Source organism: Bos indicus x Bos taurus, chromosome 3 (assembly GCF_003369695.1).
Source record: "Bos indicus x Bos taurus breed Angus x Brahman F1 hybrid chromosome 3, Bos_hybrid_MaternalHap_v2.0, whole genome shotgun sequence".
In the NCBI taxonomy this organism is placed as follows: domain Eukaryota; kingdom Metazoa; phylum Chordata; class Mammalia; order Artiodactyla; family Bovidae; genus Bos; species Bos indicus x Bos taurus.
In genome coordinates, this window is record NC_040078.1 from 58114699 (window position 1) to 58139029 (window position 24331).

Sequence of the window (24331 nt, forward strand, 5' to 3'; positions counted from 1 at the left end):
ATGCTCTGTTAATTTAGAAGTGAAAAAAAAACAGATAAGTATTTCTGTTTTAAGATAGAGGCATAACTGAAGGAAAAGTCTTCCCTCATAGTTCAGTTGGTAAAGAATCTGCATGCAGGGCAGGAGACTGGGTTCGATCCCTGGGTCAGGAAGATCCCCTGGAGGAGGAAATGAAAACCCACTCCAGTATTCTTGCCTGGGAAATCCTATGGACAGGGGAGCCTAGTGGGCTACAGTCCATGGGGTCACAAAAGTTGGACATGACTTAGCAACTAAACCACTACATAGCCAAAGGGTACAGAGGTGGGTACCAAGCCCAAAAGAGTATAGAAGCCCTGGAGACCTGAAAGCCTTTCTGGAGATGAATCTTTGTTCTTCTATTTGCTGGTTGTATGAACCTAAGTTTACCCATTTGTAAAGGGGAATAAATAACCACCCTGCAGGATCGTTATATGGATTAGTAATAATAATAATAATAAATAAAGCAGTAACAGTTACTTACATATAGTAGGTATTTAGTAAATAGAAGCAGTTATTGAATTCAAATGGACAAATACCACTTTTTTCTTAAATTCCCCACACTGCACGGCTTGTGGGATCTCAGTTCCCCGACCAGGGATTAAAACTGGACCACAGGCACTGAAAGCACCAGATTCTAACCACTGGATCACCAGGGAATTCCCTAAATTGACAGATATTCATTGGGAGTGGTGATATTAAAAACAGCTGCTTTTCAAAGAATTTATAATCCTAGAACTAAACAGCACATGTCATGAAGAAGTTAAAATAGCAATAAAATATTAATAGAATTGTCCCAAGGCAACATATAATTAATTGCAAATTAATTTTATATGCAACAGTTTCTGTGGGATTGAGTAGGAAAGAGAAATCACCTCATGCTAGCCAGGTTTTAAAGGTGGTATCTCAGTTGACACTTGAACATGATTTGAGCAGGTGTAGGAGAGGCATGGTTAAATGAGGTAAGTCTTAAGGCATGCATCATAGCATAAACAAAACCCAAGTGCAGAAGGGGTTACCGGATGTTGAGAGGAGAATAAAACAATTGCACTTTGTTATTTTTGGGCTTCTTACCCTGCACAACTTTTAGAAGTAGCGCTGAGCAATGTGGCTGGAGATAAGAGGTGGTAAATAAGGGACATAAATACCTCAAAGCAGTGTTTTGAAGCAAAAAACAGAAACCGCAGTTCTGCTCTGTAATCGGTGTCTTTTCTAAGACTGAAATATCCAAGACCTCAGAAGAGATAATGAACTTTGTAAAATAACATATCCATTTTAATGAATCATGTAATATTTATTTGAATGTTATAATAAACACTTACTTGTATCTAGATCTAAGAATGATCTGAATTTTTTTTCTATTTGTAGGGCATACCAGGGCCACATGGAAATCCTGGGTTACCTGGATTACCAGGTCCAAAGGTGAGTGCTTTGAATATCACGTGATTTTCGGCACATTACTAAAGAAGGTCTTTAACTTTTAAAGTCAACCTTGGAATATTAGGGATCTCTGTCATCTCTAGAGCATGAGTCTTTGGCAAGATTGTCATAGGGTGGCAGATGGCCAGGTTCCTTGAGAGCCCACCACACTTGGATTTATAAATAGCTAGTGGTAAAGGCAAGCATGGCCCTGCTTTGATATTCTAGTCTTTGTTGTCAAAATATGATGGCAATATATGGAAACCTCTGTAGTGTACAAATTATGATTTGAGTAATTTACCTTAAATCAAGACTATTTTGATGTATAAATAAATACTGAGGAAATAAAACATCATTTATTTCCCTGTTTCATACTTCTCTAATATTTTCACTTGAAAAAGATCTATGAGGATAATGCTTATAGGATATACTCATATTTTTATGAAAACAACTAACCTGAAAACCTGTAAAAATATGAGCATACATAGTTGTGTGCTAGTAGTGTGACAGATAGTAGTATGCTGCTGCTGCTGCTGCTAAGTCACTTCAGTCATGTCTGTAAAACAGATGGAAGTATATATACCAGGCTGGTTACCTTCATAGCGGGTATGGAATTGGAAATATAAGTAAATATACATATCTATACACACACATGTACACGTGAATGTAACACTAGGGTTTTGGTTGCCAGTAAAATCATGAATATTTCAGGGTCATCAGTAACCACTCTGCTTATTAATTATCTTGCTCAAAAGTAACCAAATAGCTGTTACCATACAGATGTAGATTAAGATAGGGTAGAGCTTAAGGACACAGGTTTTGGAGTCTAACTGATTTGGATTCAAGTTTTAGCCCTCTTGATTTGTATATACTGTGTTTAGTCGTGTCTGACTCTTTGTGACCTCGTGGACTGTAGCCCGTCAGGCTCCTCTGTCCATGATTCTCCAGGCAAGAATGCTGTAGTGGGTTGCTGTTTCTTTCTCCAGGGGATCTTCCCAACCCAGGGATTGATCCAGGTCTCCCACATTGTAGGCGAATTCTCTACCGTCTGAGTCACTAGGAAAGCCCCTTGATTTGTATGACTAGAAACAAATTGCTTTGCCCCTTTAAGCTTAATTTTCTTCTCCAAAACAGAGAAAACCATGGTATGTCCTCATAGGGCTGGAGTGAAGGCTAAATAAATTGTGAGCAAAGCCCTTAACAGAGCTAACACATCATAAATAATACCATTATTAATAATAAGTAATAATGACTCCCTCAGTTTCTCATCACTCTCAACAACTTTTTGAGTTTAATAAAATGTCTCAGAAAAAAGGCTTTTAACTACTGGATGTGTACCAGAAAAAAGACAAATGTCTTCTCAAGAAATTAGAATTTTGTTTTAAAATCTGTGATTCTCTAGCCCTCCAAGTTTTGTCTGGGGACTTCAAGGATATTTAGACTAGTGGAAGGCTAGTGTAGTTGTAAAGATCCAGCTCATGGTTCTCCACAGAGCTCAAGTTCTAGGGGACTTGCCAACCTACTAACAGCCTCATCTCCACAACTCGACGGAAGACAGAATAGAGGTGGGGTTTCCACATGGCTTGTGTCATCCTTCTCTTTTCCTGCCTAGCCAATAACAAACATATACTTGAAGAAACAAAAAAGATGGAGAATAGGGTGAGGGGAGATGAAGATGGAAATAGTGGAAAGCCTTTGATTTCATTGACTTCTTAAAATGTGTGTACTTAGGAGAAAATACTTGAGAAAATGATGTCTGTGTCAAAAAATTATCTTTGTCCAAAGATTAAAAACAGGGTATTTTGCAGTGTTGACTAATATGAATGTGTGCCTTCAGTAAAATGCTCTAGGAGAGATGAAGTCTTAATCTCAAGATTTCTCTTTAATATCATACTTAGTAGTATAAATATAATTTTGACTGTAATTATTTACCAATAACATATTTTATGAACCCCTATATTAGGGATTTTGTAAGCTCTACTTAAAATTTGCAAGCAATTAACTGAACCTCTTGGGAACTTAATCATATAAACCTGAATATTAGTCTTAGTTTATATTTAAATTTAATAAATTGATAACCATCTTCAAAATAGCCAAAACTGACCATGATTTGTTTTAACTGCACATATTTATGGGGACATTAGATAGGACTTCCCTGGTTGCTCAGATGGTAAAACGTCTGCCTACAATGCAGGAGACTCGGGTTCAATCCCTGGGTTGGGAAGATCTCTTGGAGAAGGAAATGGCAACCCACTCCAGTATGCTTGCCTGGAAAATCCCATGGATGGTGGAACCTGGTAGGCTACAGTCCATGGGGTCACAAAGAGTCGGCCACAACTGAACGACTTCACTTTCACTTCTCACTTTCATGCATTGGAGAAGGAAATGGCAACCCACTCCAGTGTTCTTGCCTGGAGAATCCAGGGACAGGGGAGCCTGTTGGTCTGCTGTCTATGGGGTTGCACAGAGTCGGACATGACTGAAGTGACTTAGCAGCAGCAGCAGCTTAGCAAGGCTAGTAGTGTGTGGTTTATGAAACCAATTTTCCTAGGAATTTAACATTTTAAAGTAATACACACTTTAAAGTAATCAGGATTAATAGAACATTCAAGTTTTATACTTTGTAATCCTCTTATAGTGTTTATTCAGGACAATGCAATAAATATGCAGATTTCATGCTCTCAAGGATAAATTTTGACATGTAATCACAGGATTTATTTTCCTTCGGGAACAAAGATCCCTTTTAGGTTAATGGGTTTTACAGTATTAAGACATTTTCAGAATTTTTCTCTTTTCAGTTATTATTCAGCAAGAATAACATAGAATTATTGTTCTCTAAGAAAAGTGTATAAAAAATCTTGTCACTTGCATAAGAAATTGCACATTTCAAAAGGGGTTACCTGAACCTTTGAAAAGACCAAATTAAGATAATTACAAGTTTAGAAAGATTTAACTGCAATGGAAAATGCAGTGCATTATGAAATGTTTATACAATCATATTTGGATTAATATATTTTATAAAAATTGTTAGAACTGATACCAACCAGGGTTCTTGGCCTTAACCAGTCAATAGAAATTTCAGATTCCTTATGTGGAGTAAGGAAATGGGTATGTTCAGGGGTTGGACCAGAGGGTTGGCTTAGAGTTTTCTCACCCCTTTGGTGGTGTTGTGTATAGTGAAAAAGTGAAAGTGAAAGTCCCTCAGTCATGGGCTATACAGTCTTCATGGACTGTATAGTCCATGGAATTCTCCAGGCCAGGTCTACCCTGGTCTGGACCTGAACCCAGGTCTACCACATTGCAGGCAGATTCTTTACCAGCTGAGCCACCAGGGAAGCCCAAGAATACTGGAGTAGGTAGCCTATCCCTTTTCCAGGGGATCTTCCTGACCCACAAATTGAACTGGGGTGTCCTGCATTGCAGGTTGCATATAGAGGTATATGCAATGCATTGCTTTTGCTCTGACCCCCTGTTTTGGCTCCCAGCTCTTCAGAAGTGGCAGTTGGGTGTTGGTTTTTTTTTTTTTTTTTGGTCTTTTCATTTGTTTGTCCAGAGATGCAACTTTTACTGAAAATATCACATTTATTATTTGTTACATAAAACAAAAAGTCTTGTGTCTCTTAAGAATGAATATACCTTAAGATAGTATAGAAATAAGTTCTATTTATAAGGCTATTTTAAAGTTTATAAGAATAAAGCTTATTTTGCAAACATACTCTAGACTGATGCAAAATCTAGCATTTTATTTTCTGTTATCCTGTTACAATTAAGTTAGTATTTACCATAAAGGACAAAGAATGTAAACTTATCTTTGGTGGTTCTAAACTCTGTTCAAGCAAAATAAGTTTTCACATGTTTGTCTTCCTTAATAGATTCTGAGTTATTTGAATGCAGGGGCCAGATCTTATCCCTCTTTGCCTTTGTATCTAGCCCAGTGCCTAGAATGTGTTGGGCATTCTATAAATGTTAAACTGAAGTAATAAGCAGACAATGTTAGTAATAAGGCACTGGCATCAAAAGGGAATAAGAACTAGCACTTACTGAGCATCTAGTATCAGTTGACAGTATTTTATGTATGCCATCTCATTCAATTCCACTTCAATTAAGAGTACTATTCAGAGCAGGCTTTATTACCTTCTGCTTTCCATAGAAGAAAACATATTCAGAGAAGTAAGTACTTAACCAAGGTAACACAGTTTAACTGGCATCAGAATTAGATCTGTTTTACTCTTTACCTTACACCTATTTGTCTCTACTAGCATAGTGAGTGGTTCACTATGAACCTTGAATGTATGGAACAGCACCTTAAGAAGGAAAGATGAGGGTGGGGTAACCTAGTGTAATTAAAGACTTTCTGAATTCATTTAGTAATAGTAACAAAATATGTCCATTCCAGGGTTCCAGCTAATCCTTTGGATGCTAATAAGATATAAACACCATAAAGAGTGTTTATATCTTATGAAACACCATGAAACTGAACTCTCATCTCTTAGAACTGTGTTGTTAAATTGCTAAATAGTAGAAGAACAAAATGCCACACAAAAATTTTGTGGGTATACAACATTTTTCAGCAGTATGAAGACTAATTTAAAATAGAGGTAAACTATTGAGTTCTTTAGCTGAAATCAGTAGACTTCTGGTAGAAATATTGTCTTTCTAAGAAAAAGGTCTTTCTAAAAAAATATCAAGTGAATTCTGCTTCTCTGTTTGCTAGAGAGAATGACTTTTTTCTTGTCACCAAACCATCTAAGTCCACATTTCATCATATTTGCTTATTTAATATAAACTTTATTTGCAGGGTGCTGGAAATTCTTATTACTATTAATTAATACATGATCAATTATGCAGTAAATCTTCAGACATGAGTCCGAATGAAGAATCTAGATCTACTTACAGTTCTAGTCCAGGCCATCTATTTTTGTCCAGATAATTTCTTTCTCAAAAGTGCTTCTTAAAGGCTACTTAAAAACTTTCCATGAATGTTAATTAGTAGCATATATTACTTTAGTCAAGTTCAATAGCTCCTTCAAATTTAATCCCGTTCAATGAAAATATCTAATCTTAGTAAGCTGCTATTAACAGTGTTCTGTTAGTATTGGCTTGGCCAAAATGTTCATTTGGGATTTTCTTTTAAGATCTTATGGAAAAATCTGCAAGAAGTTTTTGGCCAACTCAATAATATTAAATGAAATGTTATTAATTAATAATATTAAATATTGAATTCCAAAGAGTGTATCTGTGCTATACTTTATTTCTGGTTTTGGCCCTCTGTTCCCATGTTTCTGTCATGCTCCCATTTTCCTTGCTTGTGAATTAAATAAATATGTTAAATATAGATGCTGACCCATTCTAAGAACTTTTTTACAGAGTCAGATTGCTATGAAAATTTTTCAATCCAACAATCTGGCAATGTAAAGTATGATAAAATGCTGAAGACTGAGGTGCTCCTGTTGTTCTGTGCAACATAAGGACCTTTATGTAAAGGGCCAGACAAATATGACAGATACATTTAATTTTTTTCTTTCTAGCCATCAAAGACTATTAGGGTCACATCAAAAGGATTCAGAAGCCAATCTGAAAAGCTTCTACTAGTCAAAGATTGGTATAATTTGAATATCATTAAGAATATTAACTGTAGTGGATTAAGTCACATCAAATATCTCTAAATCCATGAGTTTACTTTGTAGCTAAGAACAGAGAAACCCTCATTGGTCACCTTTAGAGGATGCCAGGGAATTGCATCTATGAGATTGTATATTCAACAATTCAATTCAAATCTGACACTAACTACCCCAAGCTAGTGTCAGACTCCACAGATTTAAGGGCTCAATCCCACATGACTCCCCACATTTGAGATGCTAGCAGAACACTTGTGCTTGGCTGACTATGATTGTTCAGGGCTTCTCACAATCTCTTCCTGTCCTGGGTTTGATATTTTGCTGGAATAGCTCACAGAACTCAGAAAAACATTTTAATAAGGCTTACCAATTTATTATTAAAAAAATAGAACTCAAATAGCTGAAAGGTAGAGATGCATAGGGCAAAATATGGAGAGAGAAGCCTAGAGCTTCCATGCCCTTCCCAGGTACATCGTGCTTCCAGTGTGTTCACCTGCTGGAAGCTCTTGGAATGTCTTTAAGAGTTTTTATACTAAATCTCTACCACCCCCTCCTGTCCCTGGAGGTGGGGGAAGAGATGGGGCTAAGTTTTACTACCCTGTAATCACTTGTTTGCCTTTCTGGTGACTAGTTCCCATCCTGAAGCTATCTGGCTCCCTCTCTCCAGTCACCTCATTAGCATAAGCTCAGATCAAAAAGGGCTTGTTATGAATAACAAAAATTCCAAGGGTTTTAGGATCTTTGTGCCAGGAACCAGGGCCAAAGACAAAATGTATACTTTCAGAATGTGGTCCACTGGAGAAGGGAATGGCAAACCACTTTATTATTCTTGCCTTGATGGCCCCATGAACAGTATGAAAGGCAAAAAGATAGAACACTGAAAGATGAACTCCCCATGTCGGTAGTGCCCAATATGCTACTGGAGATCAATGGAGAAATAACTCCAGAAAGAACGAAGAGATGGAGCCAAAGCAAAAAACAGCACCCATTTGTGCATGTGACTGGTGATGGAAGCAAGGTCTGATGCTGTAAAGAGCAATATTGCATAGGAACCTGGAATGTTAGGTCCGTAAATCAAGGCAAATTGGAAGTGGTCAAACAGGAGATGGCAAGAGTAAACATTAACATTCTAGGAATCAGTGAACTAAAATGGACTGAAATGGGTGAATTTAACTCAGATGACCATTATATCTACTACTGTGGGCAACAATCCCTTAGAAGAAATGGAGTAGCCATCATAGTCAAAACAAGAGTCCAAAATGCAGTACTTGGATGCAATCTCAAAAATGACAGAATGATCTCTGTTCGTTTCCAAGGCAAACCATTCAATATCACAGTAATTCAAGTCTATGCCCCAACCAGTAAAGCCAAAGAAGCTGAAGTTTAACGGTTCTATGAAGACCTGCAAGACCTTCTAGAACTAACACCCCCAAAAGATGTCCTTTTCATTATGGGGGACTGGAATGCAAAAGTAGGAAGTCAAGAAACACCTGGAGTAACAGGCAAATTTGGCCTTGGAGTATAGAATGAAGCAGGGCCAAGGCTAACAGAGTTTTGGCAAGAGAACGCACTGGTCATAGCAAACACCCTCTTGCAACAACACAAGAGAAGACTCTCTACATGGACATCACCAGATGGTCAGCACCGAAATCAGATGGATTATATTCTTTGCAGCCAAAGATGGAGAAGTTCTATACAGTCAGCAAAAACAAGACCAGGAGCTGACTGTGGCTCATGAACTCCTTATTGCCAAATTCAGACTTAAATTGAAGAAAGTAGGGAAAACCACTAGACCATTCAGGAATGACCTAAATCAAATCCCTTATGATTATACAGTAGCGATGAGAAATAGATTTAAGGGGCTAGACCTGATAGAGTGCCTGATGAACTATGGACGGAGGTTCATGACATTGTACAGGAGACAGGGATCAAGACCATCCCCATGGAAAAGAAATGCAAAAAAGTAAAATGGCTGTCTGAGGAGGCCTTACAAATAGCTGTGAAAAAAAGAGAAGCAAAAAGCAAAGGAGAAAAGGAAAGATATAAGCATCTGAATGCAGAGTTCCAAAGAATAGCAAGGAGAGATAAGAAAGCCTTCCTCAGAGATCAATGCAAAGAAATAGAGGAAAACAACAGAATGGGAAAGACTAGAGATCTCTTCAAGAAAATCAGAGATACCAAGGGAACATTTCATGCAAAGATGGGCTCGATAAAGGACAGAAATGGTATGGACCTAACAGAAGCAGAAGATATTAAGAAGAGGTGGCAAGAATACACAGAAGAACTGTACAAAAGAGATCTTCATGACCCAGATAATCATGGTGTGATCACTCACCTAGAGCCAGACATCCTGGAATGTGAAGTCAAGTGGGCCTTAGAAAGCATCACTATGAACAAAGCTAGTGGAGGTGATGGAATTCCAGTGGAGCTATTTCAAATCCTGAAAGATGATGCTGTGAAAGTGCTGCACTCAATATGCCAGCAAATTTGGAAAACTCAGCAGTGGCCATAGGACTGGAAAAGGTCAGTTTTCATTCCAATCCCAAAGAAAGGCAATGCCAAAGAATGCTCAAACTACAACACAATTGCACTCATCTCACACGCTAATAAAGTAATGCTCAAAATTCTCCAAGCCAGGCTTGAGCAATACATGAACCATGAACTTCCAGATGTTCAAGTTGGTTTTAGAAAAGGCAGAGGAACCAGAGATAAATTGCCAACATCCGCTGGATCATGGAAAAAGCAAGAGAGTTCCAGAAAAACATCTATTTTTGCTTTATTGACTATGCCAAAGCCTTTGACTGTGTGGATCACAATAAACTGGAAAATTCTGAAAGAGATGGGAATACCAGACCACCTGACCTGCCTCTTGAGAAACCTATATGCAGATCAGGAAGCAACAGTTAGAACTGGACATGGAACAACAGACTGGTTCAAAACAGGAAAAGGATACGTCAAGGCTGTATATTGTGACCCTGCTTATTTAACTTATATGCAGAGTACATCATGAGAAACGCTGGGCTGGATGAAGCACAAGGTGGAATCAAAATTGCCGGGAGAAATATCAGTAACTTCAGATATGCAGATGACACCACCTTTATGGCAGAAAGTGAAGAACTAAAGAGCTTCTTGATGAAAGTGAAAGAGGAGAGTGAAAAAGTTGGCTTAAAGCAATACTTTCAGAAAACTAAGATCATGGCATCCGGTCCAATCACTTCATGGCAAATAGATGAAGAAACAGTGGTAACAGGGGCATACTTTATTTTTCTGGGCTCCAAAATCATTGCAGATGGTGATTGCAGCCATGAAATTAAAAGACACTTCCTCCTCTGAATGAAAGTTTTGACCAACCTGGACAGCATATTAAAAAGTAGAGACATTACTTTGCCAACGAAGGTCTGTCTAGTCAAGGCTATGGTTTTTCCAGTGATCATGTATGCATGTGAGATTTGGACTATAAATAAAGCTGAGTGCTAAAGAATTAATGCTTTTGAACTATGGTATTGGAAAAGACTCTTGAGAGTCCCTTGAATGCAAGGAAATCCAACCAGTCCATCCTATAGGAAATCACTCCTGAGTATTCATGTAAGGACTGTTGTTGAAGCTGAAACTCCAATACTTTGGCCACCTGATACGAAGAGCTGACTCATTTGAAATAACCCTGATGCTGGGAAAGATTGAAGGTGGGAGCAGAAGGGGACCACCGAGGATGAGATGGTTAGATGGCACCATTGACTCAATGGGCATGAGTTTGAGTAAACTGCGAGAGTTGGTGATGGACAGGGAGGCCTGATATGCTGCAGTTCATGGCGTCATAAACAGTCGTACACCACTGAGTGACTCAACTGAACTAATACTTTTATTATACCACAGTCATTATTTTAAAAAATGGTAAACAGAAGAAAAATAAAGAGAAATAATAAAATTTTTGTTATGAAATTGCCTTGCCTTTCTTAGAATTAAAGATTAGTTCTGATGCTGAAAACTCAGCTTCTCTGTATACCGGTGCCAAATTTAATCTCGGAGACAGAGTTTTGAGTGACGCGGAAAAGGATAGCTATATTTCTTTCCAGGAAAAATGGGACACAGTGGGCTCATACTCTTAAAACCACGTGTCCCAACTTGGGGAATATAGAGACAAGTTTTATAGTAATTATTCAAAGAGGATGACATGAGTAGCTTGTGGACATTCTTCTGAAGGGTTAATGATGAAGTAAGTTAGGAGTCTACATTGTCAACCTTCAGGTCCAACTGGTGTGAGGTCTATATACTTGTGGGTAGCATGCCATCATTAATCATTAACTTCTCTCATCTGGAAAGAGTTTCAGTATCTGCAAAATAGCTCAAAGATACTGTTGTGTGTATCCTTTGATGGGACAAACAAGACCTTGCCCCAAGGCTCCTCTTGACTCTGTTTTCTCCCTGATCTCACATCACCTCACTTCCCCTAATTTACAATTGTTTGAATCTACCCTTTGGAACTCAGGGAACATCATGGAGGCTGAAGGAAGGCTGTTTCATATAATCAACGAAATGGGGGGCACAGAAAGTCCTTGTCCCCAGGAGCCCAACAGGGCCCTGCACAGTATTAGTACAACCAAATGGTTGATGAAGGGAATTTTCTTTTTACAGAAAAATCTAGCAAATTAAGAAAGAATACTAGAATTGAAAATCACCATTTTTGCCATCCTGATGAAGAAAAGGTTAGAAAATAGAAACAACTCAGGAAGTCCAAAGCCTTTGAGGCAGGAGGATGCTTGGCGGGCTTTGAGGAATACCTGAATGAGATAAGTGTTAGGAGATAGATCAGAGAGACAGTAGGAGACAGATTAGTTCAGACCTTACAGGTAAGAATTTTGGTTTGAATTTTACTGTTGTATATTTGTTGGAGAGTTCTAAGTACAGAGAAGCCTGGCGTGCTGCAGTCAATGGGGTGGCAATGAGTTGGACATGACTGAGCGACTGAACAAGAACCACAAAGTAGAAAGATGGCATCATGCAATTCATGTTATAGGAGGATGGTTCTGGCTATCACAGAGAATAGCTTGGGGTAAGGCAAGGGTAGAAATAGGAACACCAATTTAGAGACGACTTCATTGGTCTACCCAAGCTTATGCCATGGATGAGGGACTAGAGTGTTAACAACAGTGACAGTGTGAAGTGGTCAAAATCTATACATATTTTGAGGTACAGTCAACATAATTGCTGCTGAGTCACTTATATGGTGTGAGAGAGGAGTCAAAGGCAATCTAAGGCCTAAGTAGTTGAACAGCTGGTATTGTGGGAGCTGCCATCTACTGGATTGAGGAGGAACATGATTTTGGGTTTTCATTGGTTTTGTTTTTGCCTGGGATGAAATCAAGGGTTCATCTTCATTAATGTTTTCAAAGAATCAACCTTTGGATTTGTTAATTTTTTCTATGAACCATTTAGTGTTTAATTGATTTTTAGCTCTATTCTAATTTAGAGCTATGAATCTCTCTCCAAGGACTGATTCCCTGGAGAAGAAAATGGCAACCCACTCCAGTTTTAGAGGAATCCCATGGACAGAGAAGCCTGATACAGACCATGCGGTCGCAAAGAGTTAGACACGACTGAAGTGACTCAGTGTTGCAGAACCCCATACCTGAGAAACCAAGCACCACACTTGGAGAGTAGGAGAACTGGGGTTTATTATGCTGGTGGGCCCAGAGGAAGTAATACTCCGAGCTCTGAGCCTCGAATAAAGGGATTACAGAGTTTTTATAGACAGACCATAGTGGGCAATAGGCTGGTTTAAACTAAGGGGTTTCACTTGTGCGGGAACAGCAGTCAAGACGGGAAGGGGGATGCCTGACCTTTACATGAACAGGCGTGATTAAGCAGGTTTGCAGAGGCTGGGCAATTGCAAAGAACAGGACAAGGGTGAGTGAGATAAGCTCCAGTTCCTAGAACTGTAAGTCCCCTCTTTCTGAGACTATGTGACCTATGTGATCCAGACTGCAAGGAGCAAGCTGAGTTACAGAGGTGGAAGGAGCAAGAGGTTATGTAAAATTTTAACTTTTCCTCTTCATTAGTACACATGTGCACATTTTGATGTGTTGTGTTTCCGTTAAGTTGAAATAAATGCTTTCATCTTCACTCATGGGTTATTCCGAAGTACACTGTTTTGTTTAATTTCATCAATTGGAAGTTTTTCTAGTGACCTTATTGTTACTGATTTCTAATTTAGTTCCATTGTGGTCAGTACAAAATGGAAGAGTTTAATCTTTTAAAATTTGTCGAGGCATTTTGTGGCCCAACAGGTGATCTATCTTGATTAATATTTCACATGAACTTCAGAAGATTGTGTATCTTGTATTTATTAGGTATCAGTTCAGTTCAGTCACTCAGTCCTGTCCGACTCTTTGTGACCCCACTGATTGCAGCATGACAGGCTTCCCTGTCCATCACCAACTCCCGGAGCCAACTCAAATTCATGTCTATTGAGTTGGTGATGCCATCCAACCATCTCATCCTCTGTCATCCCTTTCTCTCGCCTTCAATCTTTTCCAGCATCAGGGTCTTTTCAAATGAGTCAGTTCTCATCAGGTGGCCAAGGTATTGGAGTTTTGGCTTCAGCATCAGTCCTTCCAATGAATATTCAGGACTGATTTCCTTTAGGATGGATTGGTTAGATCTACTTGAAGTCCAAGAGACTCTCAAGAGTCTTTTCCCGCACCACAATTCAAAAGCATCAATTCTTTGACACTCAGCTTTTTTTATGGTCCAACTCTCACATCCACACATGACTACTGGAAAAACCATAGCAAAGTAATCTCTGCTTTTTAATATGCTGTGTAGGTTGGTCATAGCTTTTCTTCCAAGGAGCAAACGTCTTTTAATTTCATAGCTGCAGTCACCATCTGCAGTGATTTTGGAGCCAAAAAAAGGCTCCCACTGTTTTCATTATTTCCCCATATATTTACCATGCTGCTGCTGCTAAGTTGCTTCAGTCGTGTCCGACTCTGTGCAACCCCATAGACGGCAGCCCACCAGGCTCCCCCATCCCTGGGAATCTCCAAGCAAGAAACTGGAGTGGGTTGCCATTTCCTTCTCCAATGCATGAAAGTGAAAAGTGAAAGTGAAGTCGCTCAGTGGTGTCTGACTCTTAGCAACCCCATGGACTATAGCCTACCAGGCTCCTCCGTCCATGGGATTTTCCAGGCAAGAGTACTGGAGTGGGGTGCCATCGCCTTCTCCGATTTGCCATAAGTATGCCGTAAATGTCAATTCGATTAGTGTGGTTTGTGGTAGTCAAATTTTCTCTGTCCTTAATAGATTTTTTTGGTCTAGTTGGAGTCAAATTTTCTCTATCCTTACTAGTTGTATTTATGTTTAGAAAGTGTTTAGTTAGTGTTTGCTCCATGTATTTTGCAGCTGTGTGTGATGTGAGCACATATAAGGTTGATTGTTTTCCTGATTATCAGATATTTTTATCATTATCAAATACGTTTAGTAATTCTCATCTTTTTTTTTAAAATTTTATTTTATTTTTAAACTTTACAATATTGTATTAGTTTTGCCAAATATCGAAATGAATCTGCCACAGGTATACATGTGTTCCCCATCCTGAACCCTCCTCCCTCCTCCCTCCCCATACCATCCCTCTGGGTCATCCCAGTGCACCAGCCCCAAGCATCCAGTATCGTGCATCGAACCTGCACTGGCAACTCGTTTCATACATGATATTATACATGTTTCAATGCCATTCTCCCAAATCTTCCCACCCTCTCCCTCTGCAACAGAGTCCATAAGACTGTTCTGTACATCAGTGTCTCTTTTGCTGTCTCGTACATAGGGTTATTGTTACAATCTTTCTAAATTCAATATATATGTGTTAGTATACTGTACTGGTGTTTTTCTTTCTGGCTTACTTCACTCTGTATAATAGGCTCCAGTTTCATCTACCTCATTCGAACTGATACAAATGTATTCTTTTTAATGGCTGAGTAATACTCCATTGTGTATATGTACCACAGCTTTCTTATCCATTCATCTGCTGATGGACATCTAGGTTGCTTCCATGTCCTGCCTATTACAAACAGTGCTGTGATGAACATTGGGGTACACGTGTCTCTTTCCCTTCTGGTTCCCTCAGTGTGTATGTCCAGCAGTGGGATTGCTGGATCATAAGGCAGTTCTATTTCCAGTTTTTTAAGGAATCTCCACACTTCTCCATAGTGGCTGTACTAGTTTGCATTCCCACCAACAATGTAAGAGGGTTCCCTTTTCTCCACACCCTCTCCAGCATTTATTGCTTGTTGACTTTTGGATTGCAGCCATTCTGACTGGCGTGAAATGGTACCTCATAGTGGTTTTGATTTGCATTTCTCTGATAATGAGTGATGTTGAGCATCTTTTCATGTGTTTGTTAGCCATCTGTATGTCTTCTTTGGAGAAATGTCTGTTTAGTTCTTTGGCCCATTTTTTGATTGGGTCATTTCTTTTTCTGGAATTGAGCTGTAGGAGTTGCTTGTATATTTTTGAGATTAGTTGTTTGTCTGTTGCTTCATTTGCTATTATTTTCTCCCATTCTGAAGGCTGTCTTTTCACCTTGCTAATAGTTTCCTTTGTTGTGCAGAAGCTTTTAAGTTTAATTAGGTACCATTTGTTTATTTTTGCTTTTATTTCCAATAATCTGGGAGGTGGGTCATAGAGGATCCTGCTGTGATGTATGTTAGAGAGTGTTTTGCCTATGTTCTCCTCTAGGAGTTATATAGTTTCTGGTCTTGCATTTAGATCTTTAATCCATTTTGAGTTTATTTTTGTGTATGGTGTTAGAAAGTGTTCTAGTTTCATTCTTTTACAAGTGGTGGGCCAGATTTCCCAGCACCACTTGTTAAAGAGATTGTCTTTAATCCATTGTATATTCTTGCCTCCTTTGTCAAAGATAAGGTGTCCATATGTGTGTGGATTTATCTCTGGGCTTTCTATTTTGTTCCATTGGTCTATATTTCTGTCTTTGTGCCAGTATCATACTGTCTTGATAACTGTGGCTTTGTAGTAGAGCCTGAAGTCAGGTAGGTTGATTCCTCCAGTTCCATTCTTCTTTCTCAAAATAGCTTTGGCTATTCGAGGTTTTTTGTATTTCCATACAAATTGTGAAATTATTTATTCTAGCTTCACAAACGGTAGTGAAGAATACCGTTTGTAGCTTGATAGGGATTGCATTGAATCTATAAATTGCTTTGGGTAGTATACTCATTTTCACTATATTGATTCTTCCAATCCATGAACATGGTATATTTCTCCATCTATTAGTGTCCTCTTTGATTTCTTTCACCAGTGTTTTATAGTTTTCTATATATAGGTCTTTAGTTTCTTTAGGTAGATATATTCCTAAGTATTTTATTCTTTCCGTTGCAATGGTGAATGGAATTGTTTCCTTAATTTCTCTTTCAGTTTTCTCATTATTAGTGTATAGGAATGCAAGGGATTTCTGTGTGTTGATTTTATATCCTGCAACTTTACTATAATCATTGATTAGTTCTAGTAATTTTCTGGTGGAGTCTTTAGGGTTTTCTGTGTAGAGGATCATGGCATCTGCAAATAGTGAGAGTTTTACTTCTTCTTTTCCATTTTGGATTCCTTTTATTTCTTTTTCTGCTCTGATTGCTGTGGCCAAAACTTCCAAAACTATGTTGAATAGTGATGGTGAAAGTGGGCACCCTTGTCTTGTTCCTGACTTTAGAGGAAATGCTTTCAATTTTTCACCATTGAGGATAATGTTTGCTGTGGGTTTGTCATATATAGCTTTTATTATGTTGAGGTATGTTCCTTGTATTCCTGCTTTCTGGAGAGTTTTTATCATAAATGGATGCTGAATTTTGTCAAAGGCTTTCTCTGCATCTATTGAGATAATCATATGGTTTTAATTTTTCAATTTGTTGATGTGGTGTATTACATTGATTGATCTGCAGATATTGAAGAATCCTTGCATCCCTGGGATAAAGCCCACTTGGTCATGGTGTATGATCTTTTTAATGTGTTGTTGGATTCTGATTGCTAGAATTTTGTTAAGGATTTTTGCATCTATGTTCATCAGTGATATTGGCCTGTAGTTTTCTTTTTTTGTGGGATCTTTGTCAGGTTTTGGTATTAGGGTGATGGTGGCCTCATAGAATGAGTTTGGAAGTTTACCTTCCTCTGCAATTTTCTGGAGGAGTTTGAGCAGGATAGGTGTTAGCTCTTCTCTAAATGTTTGGTAGAATTCAGCTGTGAAGCCGTCTGGACCTGGGCTTTTGTTTGCTGGAAGATTTCTGATTACAGTTTCAATTTCCGTGCTTGTGATGGGTCTGTTAATATTTTCTATTTCTTCCTGGTTCAGTTTTGGAAAGTTGTACTTTTCTAAGAATTTGTCCATTTCTTCCACGTTGTCCATTTTATTGGCATATAATTGTCGATAGTAGTCTCTTAGGATGCTTTGTATTTCTGTGTTGTCTGTTGTGATCTCTCCATTTGCATTTCTAACTTTATTGATTTGATTTTTCTCCCTTTGTTTCTTGATGAGTCTGGCTAATGGTTTGTCAATTTTATTTATCCTTTCAAAGAACCAGCTTTTGGCTTTGTTGATTTTTGCTATGGTCTCTTTTGTTTCTTTTGCATTTTTTTCTGCTCTAATTTTTAAGATTTCTTTCTTTCTACTAACCCTGGGGTTCTTCATTTCTTCCTTTTCTAGTTGCTTTAGGTGTAGAGTTAGGTTACTTATTTGACTTTTTTCTTGTTTGTTGAGGTATGCCTGTATTGCTATGAACTTTCCCCTTAGGACTGATTTTACAGTGTCCCACAGGTTTTGGGTTGTTGTGTTTTCATTTTCATTCGTTTCTATGCAAATTTTGATTTCTTTTTTGATTACTTCTGTGATTTATTGGTTATTCCGCAGCGTGTTGTTCAGCCTCCGTATGTTGGAATTTTTAATAGTTTTTTTCCTGCAATTGAGATCTAATCTTACTGCATTGTGGTCAGAAAAGATGCTTGGAATGATTTCAATTTTTTTGAATTTACCAAGGCTAGATTTATGGCCCAGGATGTGATCTATCCTGGAGAAGGTTCCATGTGCACTTGAGAAAAAGGTGAAATTCATTGTTTTCGGATGAAATGTCCTATAGATATCAATTAGGTCTAACTGGTCTATTGCATCATTTAAAGTTTGTGTTTCCTTGTTAATTTTCTGTTTAGTTGATCTATCCATAGGTGTGAGTGGAGTATTAAAGTCTCCCACTATTATTGTGTTATTGTTAATTTCTCCTTTCATACTTGTTAGCATTTGTCTTACATATTGTGGTGCTCCCGTGTTAGGTGCATATATATTTATAATTGTTATATCTTCTTCTTGGATTGATCCTTTGATCATTATGTAGTGACCATCTTTGTCTCTTTTCACAGCCTTTGTTTTAAAGTCTATTTTATCTCATATGAGTATTGCTACTCCTGCTTTCTTTTGGTCCCTATTTGCATGGAAAATCTTTTTCCAGCCCTTCACTTTCAGTCAGTATGTGTCCCCTGTTTTGAGGTGGGTCTCTTGTAGACAACATATGTAGGGGTCTTGTTTTTGTATCCACTCAGCCAGTCTTTGTCTTTTGGTTGGGGCATTCAACCCATTTAAGTTTAAGGTAATTACTTGTAAGTATAATCCCAATGCCATTTACTTTATTGTTTTGGGTTCAAATTTATACACCGTTTTTGTGTTTCCCTTCTAGAGAATATCCTTTAGTATTTGTTGGAGAGCTGGTTTGGTGGTGCTGAATTCTCTCAGCTTTTGCTTGTCTGAAAAGCTTTTGATTTCTCCTTTATATTTGAATGATATCCTTGCTGGGTACCGTAATCTGGGCTGTAGGTTATTTTCTTTCATCATTTTAAGTATGTCTTGCCATTCCCTCCTGGCTTGGAGAGTTTCTGTTGAAAGATCAGCTGTTATCCTTATGGGAATTCCCTTGTGTGTTATTTGTTGTTTTTCCCTTGCTGCTTTTAATATTTGTTCTTTGTATTTGATCTTTGTTAATTTGATTAATATGTGTCTTGGGGTGTTTCGCCTTGGGTTTATCCTGTTTGGGACTCTCTGGGTTTCTTGGACTTGAGTGATTATTTCCTTCCCCATTTTACGGAAGTTTTCAACTATTATCTCCTCAAGTATTTTCTCATGGTCTTTCTTTTTGTCTTCTTCTTCTGGGACCCCTATGATTTGAATGTTGTAGCATTTAATATTATCCTGGAGGTCTCTGAGATTGTCCTCATTTCTTTTAATTTGTTTTTCTTTTATCCTCTCTGATTCATTTATTTCTACCATTCTATCTTCTAATTCACTAATCCTGTCTTCTGCCTCTGTTATTCTACTATTTGTTGCCTCCAGAGTGTTTTTAATTTCATTTATTGCATTATTCATTATATATTGATTCTTTTTTATTTCTTCTAGGGCCTTGTTAAACCTTTCTTGCATCTTCTCAATCCTTGTCTCCAGGCTGTTTATCTGTGATTCCATTTTGATTTCAAGATTTTGGATCAATTTCACTATCCTTGTTCGGAATTCTTTATCAGGTAGATTCCCTGTCTCTTCCTCTTTTGTTTGGTTTGGTGGACATTTATCCTGTTCCTTTATCTGCTGGGTATTCCTTTGTCTCTTCATCTTGTTTAAATTGCTGAGTTTGGGGTGTCCTTTCTGTATTCTGGCAGTTTGTGGAGTTCTCTTTATTGTGGCGTTTCCTCACTGTGTGTGAGTTTGTACAGGTGGCTTGTCAAGGTTTCTAGGTTAGGGAAGCTTGTGTTGGTGTTCTGGTGGGTGGAGCTGTATTTCTTCTCTCTGGAGTGCAGTGAAGTGTCCAGTAATGAGTTATGAGATGTCTATGGTTTTCGGGTAACTTTGGGCAGCCTGTATATTGGAGCTCAGGGCTGTGTTCCTGTGTTGCTGGAGAATTTGCTAGGTATGTCTTGCTCTGGAACTTGTTGGCCCTTGTGTGGTGCTTGGTTTCAGTGTAGGTATGGAGGCGTTTGATGAGCTCCTGTCAATTAATGCTCCTTGGAGTCAGGAGTTCCCTGGAGTCAGGGTTTGGACTTAAGCGTCCTGCTTCCAGTTATTGGTCTTATTTTTACAGTAGTTTCAAAACTTCTCCTTCTATACAGCACCATTGATAAAACATCTACGTTAAAGATGAAAAGTTTCTCTACCGTGAGGGTCACCCAGAAAGGTTTACAGGGTTACGTGGAGAAGAGAAGAGGGAGGAGGGAGTTAGAGGTGACCTGAATGAGATGAGGTGGAATCAATAGAGGAGAGAGTGGGCTAGCCAGTAATCACTTCCTTATGTGCACTCCACAACTGGACCGCTCAGAGATGTTCACGGAGTTATACAGAGAAGAGAAGAAGGAGGAAGGAGACAGAGGTGGCCAGGAGGATAAAAGAGGGGAATGAAAAGGAGGGAGACAGATCCAGCCAGTAATCAGTTCCCTAAGTGTTCTCCACCATCTGGAACACACAGAAATTCACAGAGTTGGGTAGAATAGAGAGGGGTTAGGAAGGAGACACAGGCGACCTGGTGGAGAAAAAGGAGAGTCCAAAGGGAGAGAGAGCAGTCAAGCCAGTAATCTCGCTCCCTAGTGAAAAATGGGTACTGAAGATTGGGTTCGTAAAGGTACAAAATTGGTAACAAATACATAAAAGCAAAAATTAAAAATCTAGAGTAGAGTTTGGAATTTCAAAAATACGATGTTAAAGAAAAGAAGAAGGAAAAGAAAGAGAAAAAAAATGATCAAACAAAAACAAGGTCGCAAAAACTATAAAGAAAATATAGTTACAAAATTGCTAACTAATACCAAAAAGCAAAAGTTAAAAATCTAGAGTAGAGTTTGGAATTTCAAAAATACAATGTTAAAAAAAAGAAGAAGAAAAAGAAAGAGAGAAAAACAAAAACAAGCAAAGTGGCAAAAAATATAAAGAAAATACAGGTACAAAATTGATATCAAATACCAAAAAGCGTAAATTAAAAATCTAGAGTAGAGTTTGGAATTTCAGATATACAATGTTATATAAAAGAAGAAGAGAAAGAAACAGAGAAAAGAAAAAAAAAAGTCACAGAAATTATAAAAAAAAACTATAGGTACAAAATTAATAACAAATACCAAAAAGCTAAAATTAAAAATCTAGAGTAGAGTTTGGAATTTCAAAAATACAATGTTAAAGAAAAGAAAAAAAAAAAAAAAAAAAACCAAGGTCAAAAAAACTATAAAAAAAATATATATGAAGTTTGCTTTAAAAAAAAAAAGGGTCTTTTTTTTTTTTTTTGCAAAGTAATAGGTTATAAAAGTGAAAATTAAAGGAATAATAGAGGACTTAATTTTTTTTTAATAAAAAAAAGAATGATCGTAAAAATATATCTAGGACTTTCTCTGGTTTTGTTGTGAGTATTGTGGGTTCAGTTCATTTTTGGCTAGTTCCTTGGTCCGACTTATATTTCTCAAGATCTATAGGCCCCTTCCTATGTAGTCGGTAGTAAACACAGGGTTTTAATCTATTGCCTATAGCTGTTATAGCTTCTTCTGTTTGCTGGTCTCTTCAGTGTCTGGTTTCCGCCCTGACATGAAGTGGACGGTGGAGGACACTTTTTTTTTTTTCAGGCTCACTTGTTCCATTGCACTGTGGGGAGGGAGGGAGGGATGCTGCAAACAAATAACACTGGCGTGTGCTTGCAGTGCCTCAGCCACACTGGGTCTGCCCCCAGTCACGGTGCGTGTAGCCTCCCTGCCCACACTGCTCAGGCTCTAGGTTGCTCCGCTGGGAACCATCCGTGGCTGGCCCTGGGCTGCCTGCACCTCCCAGGTCCAAGCCGCTCAGGTTCAGGCACTCGGGTAGTCCTCAGAGGCACAGACTCTGTTGGGCCTGCGTTTTGTGCCCTTCCCAGGTCCGAGCAGCTCAGGTGATGAGGTGTTTGGCGAGCGCGATTGCTGTGACTTATCGCCTCCCCACCGCTCGGTTTTATCTAGGTGTACAACCAGCACACCTTCTCAGGCAGATGTTGAACCGTCCAGACCCCCAAGAAGTTTTAGTTAGCAAAGAAGCCTGCTTACAGTTTTGTAGATAATGTCTCTCTGGGGCTGCGATTGCCCCCTTCCGGCTCTGGCTGCCTGTCACCAGAGGGGGATGGTCTGCCGCCAGCTATCTCTGTTCAGTCCTTTGTTCCGTGCGCGGGCCTGGCAGTGTCTTAGGTTAGGGCTGGCTTTTCGCGTGGTAGATATCCCACAGTCTGGTTTGCTAGCCCAAATTATTTCGCTCAGATAGCGCTCAGGTTATTCAGGCCAGATCCTTACTCTAAGCGACGCAGCCCGCGCCGCGCCTCCCTGCCCAGCCCCCGCTTGCTAGTGGCGTGGGCAGGCGTCTGCGCTGCTTCTCCGCTGGGGGAGTTACCGTAGGGCTCCCAATCTGCGGGTTTTAATTGTTTATTTATTTTTACTCCCTGTTATGTTGCCCTCTGTGCTTCCAAAGCTCGGCACAGATTCGGCAGTGAGAAGGTTTCCTGATGTTTGGAAACTTCTCTCTTTTTAAGACTCCCTTCCTGGGTTGGAACTCCATCCCTCCCTCTTTTGTCTCTTTTTTTGTCTTTTATATTTTTTCCTACCTCCTTTCGAAGACTTGGGTTGCTTTTCTGGGTGCCTGATGTCCTCTGCCGGCATTCAAAAGTTGTTTTGTGGAATTTACTCGGCGTTTAAATGTTCTTTGATGAATTTGTGGTGGAGAAAGTGTTCTCCCCTTCCTAATCCTCCACCATCTTAGCTCCTCCCCTAATTCTCATCTTTTTGAAGTGTAATGTGTTAGTAATATAGGCACACCAACTTTTTAGTGCTTTTTGTCTGTATACTATATAAATTTCCTTTCCTTTCCTTTTCTATATTTAAATTGCATCTCTTATAGATATTGTCTAGTGGGATCTTCAAGTTTATCCAGGCTGATGATCTCTGATTTTTCATTAGAGCATTAAGTTCATTTATACTTGTATAATTTTTGTATGATTGGGTCTTACTCTTCTGCATTGTCATTTCTTTTCTATTTCTCCCATATGTTTGGCTCCTTTATTCCTTTTTTCTACCTTCTTTTTGGATAATCAAATATTTTTGATTATTCTATTTAATTTCTCTCTTGGCATTTCAGCTGTATCTCTGATCTTTAGTCATTGCTTTAGGGATTACAATATGCATTATTAACTTATTGTTGTTTACTTGGAATTAATATGGTAATATTTCATGTAGAATATGACTCATACAATTATTTACCTATTATTCTCCCATATTTTGTGTTATTTATTTTACATCTATATCGTTATAAACCCAATAGTACAATGCAATAATTTCTGTATTAAGTAATCAGTCTTTTAAGGAAATTAGAAGAAACAAGCAAGGGATTTATTTTCATTTCCAGAGCTCTTTATTCCTTCTTATAGATCTGAGTTTCTATCTGGTGTCACTTCTCATTCGCTAGAAGAAATTCCTTCAATATTCTTGGAGTACAGTTCTACTGGCGATGATTTCTCTTGGTTTTTGTTTACCTGAAATTTGTCTACATTTTTTTGAAGGATGGTTAAAAATTTATTGAGTAAAGAAATCTTGGTTGAGAATGTTTTTCTTCAAGTACTTTAAGCATGTCTGCTGTTCTCATCGTTTGGCCTTTACTGTTTCTGATGAGAATTTAGCCAACATTATTATTTCTTTCAATATGATGTGTAATTTTTCACAGAATATCTTAAGGCTTTTATCTTAATCTGGCTTTTAGTAGCTTTACTATGATATATGAAGGGTTTGAATCCTTTAGATGTTTCTTATTTGGGCTTCACTGAATGCCTTTTAACCTATTAAAAAATTGTTAAATAAATTTGGGGCATTTTTGGCCATTACTTTTTCAAATAATCTTTCTGTCCCATTATTTCTCTCCTTTCCTTCTGGGACTCCATTTACATGTATGTTAGACTACTCAGTATTGTCCCATAGGTCACTAGATCTCTGTTCATTTTTGCCATGTATTTTTTTCCTCTTCTTCAGATAACTTCTATGGATCTACCTTTAAGTTCACTAAACTTTACTTCTGCCTTCTCTAACATGGTGTTAATACCATCCAGTAAATTTTTATTTCAGATATTTTATCATCTGTTCTAGGTTTTTAGTTGCTTTTTTATATAGTTTTCATCTGTCTGTTGATAATTGTTCACTCATTATGATCATCCTTTCCTTTAAGTCCTTGAACATATTTATTCAGTTCAGTTCAGTTCAGTTGCTCAGTC

The 24331-nt window shown here is 38.3% G+C and overlaps 1 protein-coding gene across 5 annotated transcripts in view; it reads left to right on the forward strand.

Moving 5' to 3' along the window:
* Positions 1-24331, forward strand: part of COL24A1 (collagen type XXIV alpha 1 chain) — a 391998-nt gene that overhangs the window by 48150 nt on the left and 319517 nt on the right. For all 5 annotated transcript variants that reach the window (XM_027536666.1, XM_027536671.1, XM_027536669.1 and 2 more), the window contains exon 6: positions 1387-1440. In XM_027536666.1, coding sequence (XP_027392467.1) covers positions 1387-1440 — 54 coding nt within the window. The remainder of the gene's footprint in view (positions 1-1386; positions 1441-24331) is intronic.